Source organism: Ailuropoda melanoleuca, chromosome 18 (assembly GCF_002007445.2).
Source record: "Ailuropoda melanoleuca isolate Jingjing chromosome 18, ASM200744v2, whole genome shotgun sequence".
Taxonomy (NCBI): Eukaryota; Metazoa; Chordata; class Mammalia; order Carnivora; family Ursidae; genus Ailuropoda; species Ailuropoda melanoleuca.
In genome coordinates, this window is record NC_048235.1 from 25,492,736 (window position 1) to 25,502,643 (window position 9,908).

The 9,908-nt window shown below is 40.6% G+C and overlaps 1 protein-coding gene across 1 annotated transcript in view; it reads right to left on the reverse strand.

Moving 5' to 3' along the window:
• The window catches only part of GTF2E2 (general transcription factor IIE subunit 2), a 64,212-nt gene extending 54,719 nt beyond the window's left edge, over positions 1–9,493 (reverse strand). The window contains exons 1-2 of the mRNA XM_002920822.4: positions 9,260–9,493; positions 1,424–1,590 (exon numbers count right to left, since the gene is read on the reverse strand). Of these exons, the coding sequence (XP_002920868.1) occupies positions 1,424–1,586 (163 nt within the window). The 5' untranslated portion in view covers positions 1,587–1,590; positions 9,260–9,493. The remainder of the gene's footprint in view (positions 1–1,423; positions 1,591–9,259) is intronic.
• Between the last annotated feature and the right edge of the window lie 415 nt (positions 9,494–9,908).

Below are 9,908 nucleotides of genomic sequence, written 5' to 3' on the forward strand. Positions count from 1 at the left end.
AATATTTTTAAAAAACAACACACACACACAACTTTACAACCACTAGAATAGCTATAATCAAAAACACAAGAAATGCAAGAAATGACAAGTCTTAACAAGAATGGAAAAAAAGGGGCGCCTGGGTGGCACAGCGGTTAAGCGTCTGCCTTCGGCTCAGGGCGTGATCCCGGCGTTATGGGATCGAGCCCCACATCAGGCTCTTCTGCTATGAGCCTGCTTCTTCCTCTCCCACTCCCCCTGCTTGTGTTCCCTCTCTCGCTGGCTGTCTCTATCTCTGTCGAATAAATAAATAAAATCTTTAAAAAAAAAGAATGGAAAAAAAAAATAGAACCCTCATGTACTGACGGTGAGAATGTAAAATGTTACAGTCATTTTGGTCCACACAAAAAGCCTGTACATTAATGTTCATAGCAGCACTATTCATAATAGTCAAAAGGTAGAAATAATCTAAATGTCCATTAACCAACGAATGGATAAACAAATTGTAATATATCCATACACTGGATTACTCTTCAGCAATAAAGCACAGTGAAGTACTGACGCATGCTACACATAGATGAATCCTGGACAAAATACAAAGCAAACTGAATCCCACAACCAAGAAGGACCTATTCCGAGAATGAAAGGGCTGGTTTAACATCTGAAAAATCAACTAATGTAATACACCATGTTAAAAGCATAATCAACAAAAAGATCCTCTCAATAAATGCTAAGTAAAAGAAGCCACACACTACATATTATACAATTTCATTCATATGAAATGTCTGGAAAAAGCAAATATATAGAGACAGAAAGTAGACTACTGGTTATCTGGGGCTGGGGTGGGAACAAGAAGTGACTGTAAATGGGAACAAAGGATCTTTTGGGGATAATGGAAATGTTCTAAAATTCAGTTACATTAATAGGTGCACAATTCTGTAAATTTGCCAAAAATCTTTGAACTGTACACTTAAAAAGAGTGAAATATATGGTATATAAATTAAGCTTCAACAAAAGTATTTTCTGAAAAGATAATAACCTAAATTCTAACTATAACACAAGACTATTAACATCTTAAGAACCATATATTCTCCTATTACATTCCCTTATACTTAATGTCTCACAATAAATGAAAAATGAACTTGCCATGACTAAATGGTTTCCTGAAAAATAAAAACTGAACAGTCCTAAAGTCAATTTTACTGGGGCGCCTGGGTGGCACAGCGGTTAAGCATCTGCCTTCGGCGCAGGGCGTGATCCCAGTGTTGTGGGATCGAGCCCCACATCAGGCTCTTCTGCTATGAGCCTGCTTCTTCCTCTCCCACTCCCCCTGCTTGTGTTCCCTCTCTCGCTGGCTGTCTCTATCTCTGTCGAATAAATAAATTAAAAATCTTTAAAAAAAAATAAAAAATAAAAATAAAAAAATAAAGTCAATTCTACTAACCAGAATTTTGTTTAGAGCCTGATGATCCTCCATGTTCTAGCTTTGCTTTCTTCTTCTTTGATGATGATGATGATTCAGAAGATACTGAACGTTTTTCTACTACAGGGGTGGAGAGAGCTCGTTTTTTGAACAACTCCCTTTCTCTCAACAGGCTTGGATCCATAATTCTGCAAAAATATAAGTAAGTATTTTTAATACAGATTTTAATCATTCAAACCTATAGGACAAATCCATAGGTCTCAAGAAGAATTACTTCCAAACAAAATTACCTTTTACTATTAGCTCTCCAGCACTTGTATTTATTCACTTAGTCATTCACTTAAAAATCTTTAATTAGTACCTATTGTGTGCCAGGCACCATGCTAGGCACTAGTAAAGAGAAACAATTATTCTCTAAAGCCCTAGAACTGACTGTCCAATACGATAGTCACTGATCACATGTGCCCATGGAACACGTGAAATGGGGCTAGAATTGAGATGTACTTTAAGTGTAAAATACACACCAGATTTAAAAGACACAGTACAAAGAACTTTTAGAATTACTGATGAGATGTTTTAGACTGATTACATGTTGATATGATATTTTAGGATACACTAGGTTAAATAAAATACTAAAATTACTTTCCCCCAACAATATGAGCATTTTAAGAAATACAGAAAAAGTATGTGACAAAAATCTGTCCAGGATAAAAACTCTCAACAAAGTGGGTTTAGAGGGAACATACCTCAACATAATAAAGACCAAATATGAAAAACTCAAAGCTAGTATCATACACAATGGTTAAAATGTGAACACTTTTCCTCTAAGATCAGAAATAAGACAAAGATATCCACTCTCCCCACTTTTATTCACCACAGTAGTGGAAGTACTAGATGCAGCAATCAGACAAGAAAAAAAAGCATCCAAACTTGTTGGGTGGCTGGGTGGGTCAGTCGATTAAGTGTCTGACTTCAGCTCAGGTCATGATCTCAGGGTCATGGGATTGAGCCCCACATCAGGCTCCCCATTTAGCAGGGAGTCTGTCCATCTCCCTCTGCTCCTCCCCCTGCTCATGCACACACTCACTCTCTCAAACAAATAAAGAAGATTATAAAGATTTTTAAAAAGATTATAAAAAAAATAAGCATCCAAACTTGTAATGAACACATGAAAATGTCACTATTTGCAGAAGACATGATACTACATATAGAAACCCCTAAAGACTCCACCAAAAAAATTAATAAATGAAATCACTGAATTGCTGGATACAAAATTAATATACAGGAATGAGTCCTGTTCCTAATCACTAATAACAAAGTAGCAGAAAGAGAAGTTAAGAAAACAACCCCATTTACAATTGCACCAGAAAGAATAAAATACCCGGGAATAAATTTAACCAAGGAGGTCAAAGACCTACACTCTAAAAACTGTAAGACACTGATGAAAGAAACTGAAGATGACACAAACAAATGGAAAGATGGGGCGCCTGGGTGGCACAGTGGTTAAGCGTCTGCCTTCGGCTCAGGGCGTGATCCCGGCGTTACGGGATCGAGCCCCACATCAGGCTCCTCCGCTATGAGCCTGCTTCTTCCTCTCCCACTCCCCCTGCTTGTGTTCCCTCTCTCGCTGGCTGTCTGTCAAATAAATAAATAAAATCTTTAAAAAAAAAAAAAAAAAGAAAGAAAGATATTCCATGCTCATGGATTAGAAGAATATCATTAAAATGTCCTCACCCCTCAAAACAATCTTCAGATTCAATGCAATCCCAACCAAAATACCAACAGCATTTTGCACAGAACTAGAACACGTAATCCTAACATTTGTATGAAACCACAAAAGACTCTGAATAGCCAAAATAATCTTGAAAAAGCAGCTCAAAGCTAGAGGTATCACTATCCCAGATTTCAAGACACACTACAAAGCTACAGTAACCGAACAGTATAGCTCTGGAACAAAAAGAGACACATTAACAGAACAGAGAGCCCAGAAATAAACCCACACCTAAGTGGCCAATGAATCCATGACATAGGAAGCAAGAACATATACACCGGGGGAAAAGACAGTCTCTTCAACAAATGGTGCTGGGAAAACCAGACAGCTACACACAGAAAACAAATGAAACTGGACCACTTTCTTACACCACACGCAAATATAAACTCAAAATGGATCCAAGACGGAATATGAGACCTGAAACCTTAAAACTCCTAAAAGAAAACATAAGACAGTAATCTCTTGGACACTGGCCTTAGCAACATTTTTCTAGATATGTCTCCTCAGGCAAGGGAAACAAAAGCAAAAATAAACTATTGGTAGTTCATCAAAATAAAAAGCTTGTGCAGAACAAAGGAAACCATCAACAAAACAAAAAAATAACCTACTGAATGGGAGAAGATATTTGTAAATGATATACCTGATAAGGGGTTAATATCCAAAATATAAAGAATTTACATAATTTAGCACCAAAAAAACCACCACTCAGATTAAAAAATGGGTAGAGGACCTGAACAGACATTTTTCCAAACAAGACGTACAAATGGCCAACAGATACATGAAAAGATGCTTAACGTTCCTAATCATTAGGGAAATGAAAATCAAAACCACAATAAGATATCAACTCATTAGTCAGAATGGATGGTATCAAAAAGACAAGAAATAACAAGTGTTGACAAGGATGTGGAGAAAAGGCAACCCTCATGCACTGTTGATGGGAATGCAAACTGGTGCAGCCACTGTGAAAACACGATGCAGGTTCCAAAAAATTAAAAATAGAAATACCATAAGATCCAATAATTCCACTACTGGCATTTACCCAAAGAAAACAAAAAACACTAATTCAAAGAGATATATGCAGCCCTATGTTTACTGCAGCATTATTTACAATAGCCAAGCTATGAAAGCAATCCAAGTGTCCACCAACAAATAAAGAAAATGTGATATACACACACACAATGGAATATTAACCATAAAAAAAAGTGATCTTGCCATTTGAGACAACATTGGTGAACCCAGAGGATATCATGCTAAGTGAAATAAGCAGACAGATACAAATACTATATCATTTATATGTATAATTTAAAAAAAAAAACAATCAGATTCATAAATACAGAGAACATACTCATAGTTGCCAAAGGGGAGGTTGGTGGGGAGATGGGAAAAATAGGAAAAGGGGATTAAGAGGTATAAACTTCCAGGTATAAAATACATAAGTCATAGAGATGAAAAATACAGCATTACAGAATATACTCAATAATAATTATATAAAGTTGCATGGTGACAAATGGGGACTATACTCAACGGTGAACACTGAGTAATGTATAGTTGTTGAATCAATATGTTGTACACCTAAAACTAATATAACACTGTATGTCAATTACACTTTTTCTTTCTCCTTTTTTTAAACGTAGGCTCCACACCCAGCATGGAATCCAACAGGGCTTGAACCCATGACCCTAAGATCAAGACCTGAGCTGAGATCAAGAGTCCGACGCTTAACCAACTGAGCCACCCAGGCACCCCTGCCAATTATACTTCAATAATGAAAAATTTAAAATACAATTTTAAAAATTAAAACATTTAAAAATTAATTTGCCTTAATTTTTTCTAGTTTTTAAAAAAATATGGCTACTAGAAAATTTTGAATTACATGTGTGGCTCACATTTGCTGCTCACATGTATTTCTATTGGACAATGCTGCTCTAGAAATAACATCAGAACTACTAGGCAGAAATCAGGAGGTAGATGTAGGCTCGTTGCAAAAAAAAAAAAAAGAGAGAGAGAGAGAGAACCATCAGAATTACTTACAAATGAAAAGATGTGTTTTAAAACCGGTGAACTCTGAGGGCACCTGAATGGCTCAGTTGCTTAGGCGTCCACCTTCGGCTTGGGTCATGATCCCGGGATCGACCCCCACACAGGCTCCCTGCTTGGGGGGAGCCTGCTTCTCCCTCTCCCTCTGCCACTCCCCCTGCTTGGGCTCTCTCACTCAATCTCAAATAAATAAATAAAATATTTTTAAAAAATAAAACTGGTGAACTCTTTAAGTGATAAAAAGGCTGGATTAAAATGTTAGAAATATCTACAGAAAATTCCTGATTTAGTAGGAGGTGGGACTAGACCTTTTTCGGTTTTTTCCCCAGTTCTAAAACTCCACAGTTCTAAGCAACTTCAGTACAACCAGGGAAGCCACAGATCATTCAACAAGTATTTTATTTTATTTGTTTTTAAGTAGGGGCTTGACTCAGGACCAGGATATTGAGACCTGAGCTGAGATCAAGAGTCAGACACTTAACCTACTGAGCCACCCAAGTGCCCTTCAACAAGTACTTAAGGTGTTCCTCTCTTCTTTATGATCCAATAATCACACTACTGGGTATTCACCCAAAGAATACAAAAACTTTAATTCAAAAAGATATATTCACCCCCAAGTTTACTGCAGCATTATTTACAATAGTCAAATTATGGAAACAGCCCAAGTGTCCATTGATAGATGAATGGATAAATAAGATGTCGTGTATATATATACATGGGAAATTATTTAGCCATAAAAAAGAACGAAATTTTGCCATTTGCAACAACATGGCTGAATCTAGAGAATACAATGCTAAGCACAATAAGACAGTCAGAGAAAGACAAATACCATATAATTTCACTCATATGTGGAATTTAAGAAACAAAACAAAGGGGAGGGGGAAAAAGACAAACCAAAAACCAGACTCCTAGCTATAGAGAATAAACGGATGGTTACCAGAGGGGAGGCGGGTGGGAGAGATGGGTGAAACAAGTGATGGGGATTAAGAGTACACTTATCTTGATGAGCAATGAGTAATATATGGAACTGGTAACTCACTATTTTATACACCTGAAACTAATATAACACTGTATGTTAACTACACTGGAATTAAAATTTAAAAAGTTCCTTCCTTGAGACCCATAAGCACAGAATAAACTGATGGTTGCCAGAGGAGAGGGGGATAAGAGGGTTTGGGGGATGGGCAAAATGGGTGAAAGGGAGTGGGATATACAGGCCTCCAGTTAAGGAATGAATAAGTCGGGACGCCTGGGTGGCACAGTGGTTAAGCGTCTGCCTTCGGCTCAGAGCGTGATCCCGGCGTTATGGGATCGAGCCCCACATCGAGCCCCACATCAGGCTCCTCCGCTATGAGCCTGCTTCTTCTTCTCCTTCTCCCCCTGCTTGTGTTTCCTCTCTCGCTGGCTGTCTCTACCTCCCTCGAATAAATAAATAAAATCTTTAACAAAAAAAAAAAAAGAATGAATAAGTCATGGGGATGAAAGGTTTAGCACAGCGAATATAGTCAATGGTATTGTAATAGCGTTGTATGGTGACGAATGGTAGCTACACTTCTGGTAAGCATAGCATTCGGTACAGAGTTGTAATATCATTATTTTGGAGGCAACTGGGTGGCTCAGTTGTTAAGCGTCTGCCTTCGGCTCAGGTCATGATCCCAGGGTCCTGCAATCAAGCCCCACAAGCCCCAACGTTGGGTTCTCTGCTCAGTAGGGAGTCTGTTTCTCCTTCTCCTTCTGCCTCCCCCCATCCTCCTCCTGCTCGCACTCCCTCGCACGCGCTCTCTCCCCCCCCTCAATAAATAAAATCTTTAAAAAAGAAAATACAATTCCTCTCAAGTTGGAACTCTCCTAGAATACCATGGAAAGTCTAGGAAGTGCACCAAATTGATTATGTAAATGATTTTTGCATTCTTCACCAGTAGGGAAGGAAGGTCTGGGAGGAAGAAGACTCTAACTTTTTTTTTTTTTAAACTTTATTTTGTTTTGCTTTGTTTCCAATAGGTTCCCAACGCGGGGCTTGAACTCACCACCCTGAGATCAAGACCTCAGCTGAGCTCAAGGGTCGGACATTTAACCAACAGAGCCACCCAGGTGCCCCGTCTTAACTGTGAAAGCCTTCACGCACAATGTAGCTCAATAAATATTTGTTAAATGAATAATGAACACAAAAACATCTTTAAATTGCTTTAACCTTGTTACAGGTTTCACAAGCCTTTATTAAATGTCTTGTGTTTGTGACTCTAAGCTTGTGTACTTGTCTTGAGTTTATGTACTCCAAGCTCTGAAGAGTTCTAGAAGATAAACCCTTGCCTTCAAGCAGCTTACATTTGAGATTAAAGAATTGAGCACCGTGCTTAAAAAGCAATGAATAAAATGTGACTTAGAGTGCAAAAAGTTAAAAATATAAGCACTGATAAGAAATAATCAGAGTAAACTTTACTTGAATAAGAGGTACTGGTATCAAAGACCTGACTTCTGGAACCCTCAGTACTAATCTCTAACTGCAGCATGACCCTACGCAATCCACTAAACCTCTCTAAATCCAGTTTTATCGTAAGCAAAATGAAGATACTACCAATGCTGTCTACATCTAGCCCAACTTTAAAATGAGACAATGTTTGTGAAAAGCAGTTTTTTACATAATAAAGCTATACAAATATGTTATTTCACTGCTACTATTTTGAGTTGGATCTGAAAAGAAATAACAATGATTATGCTAGGGTGAAGAAGGTAGGAGAGAGTCTGGAGGGGATCACAAGTGATAAAGTGGGGGCAACAAACCAAAAACAGGAAACATATGTAGCTATTTATTTCACCTTGTAAAGACAGGTAATTAAACCAGGCTTTTAATCATGATTTTAACACAGACTTAAACAAAAGCCTTAGAGGTTACAAAAACCTAAATGGTTACAGCACTTGAGCCTCACAATTCTATGAGACAATAGGTATTGGTTTTATTCCTTATTTTATTATGTGAAATCTGAAGTGAAGAGGTACAGTTAAGGTCACACATTTTAAGTACCTAGGCCAGGACACGAATACCCTGCTTCCTAAATCAAATGCTTCCCTACTCCAGACCTGAAATGCTGGTCAAGGCCTCTGAAACAAAGGCGACCTGTGTGCTACGGATAATGTTCAATGGCACCTCGAGCAGAAGACTTAATGTCTGTCTCTCTCTCCCCCCCACTATCACATGCTCCGCCAAACTTTCCCCTTTTTTCAGACCTCTCAAAAAATCTGTAGAGTTTTACATATACTGGCCTGTGTAGTAGACAGGATACATTACCATGCCCATTTTCCATTAAAAAAAAAAAAATCACAACTCAGGGAGTTAACGCGTTCCTCCACGGATGGTCACTAAGAAGCCAAAAATTAAATCAAAGTCTTCTGGCTCCAAAGCACACGTTCTTTCCACTCTACCATAAGGCTTTTTTCAACCTCTCTACTCTTCGTCTCTTTCGCTTCTTTCCCCGCGTAAGCCTCAGAACTGCCACCAGCACCTAAGAACACTACCAAGAACAGCCAGCAAGGTAAGAAACCAGAATGCTTACCCCTTAAATCAAAGGAATGGAGAGGTGGACGAAGAGGTACCGTAGTGTTTTGATGTGGAACATGCCTCTAGACTTTGCAGACGAAACGACTATAACTAAACTTTACGAATCATTACAAACCCAGTTTCCAAAAGGCAGCTTAAAAAAACAGCCCGTGAAGGTGCATCTAAATCACAGCCTTTAGTTGGACACAGTGGTTCCCTAAACTCCACACACGTTTCGCTCGCCTACCGCTAATGTAAAGTCGGGGGCTAGGAAGAGACACAATCGGCTCTCTGCGAATTTCCCCTCTATCCAACCCAAAAGTTAGCTCAGTGGACCTCCGGCCTAAAAGACAATGCTCCCAAGAAGTTGTTACGGTGTTTAGTGTTTCGCTCAGAGAACCGCAGCCCCAGCCTCCCGAGAGCTGGAAGACAAGCTCGCCCCTCGGGAGGAGGCGGTCCCGGGGAACAACAGGCCGGGGCTCCGCTCCCCTCACCCGGCGGCCGCAGCCCCTACCTGAGCGAGGAGGGCCGCCCCACGCGACCGGCCGCCGCCTCCCAGCGCCTCCACCTCGACCAGCCGCCCACGCCCGCGTGGCCACCGCTTCCTGCTCCTCGTCAGCGCCCCCGCCTGCCCGCACGCACGCCCAGCGCAGCCCCGCCAGGTCGGGGTCTCGGCACTGACGGCGGCGGCGGCGGCTAAGGCGGCGCGACTCGGCCGGGGGCTCCGCCCGCCACTTCCTGATCTGGCTACTAAGAGCTCAGTCCCGGCAGGCACCGCGGCGCCCCCGCCGCCGAGAACGCGCGTGCGTCGTCACGTGCCCCGCCAGGAGTACCGCGGGAGGGGAATCAGCCTGCTGGGGCGTCCGGGATTTCTATGACAACGGCGGGCGGAGAATGAGACTTAGGAACAGAGTAGCCGTTGCTACGATGGAAAAAATCTTTCCTTTGCAGAAGTTTAAAGCTACCAGATCCTTCTACAGGTGTTTGGTACTTTACTTCCAATGCTACTCACTAGCACCTGAACTTCAAAGAACATTGTTCCAGCTTTCTCTTTTACAAGTCAGGAAACAACAGGCCAGTGCAGCTGAATGCCTTGCTCAAGACAGCACAGCTAGCAAAGGCAAATACGGACGTGGAGCCCAGCTTAAATTCCCAACCACCAC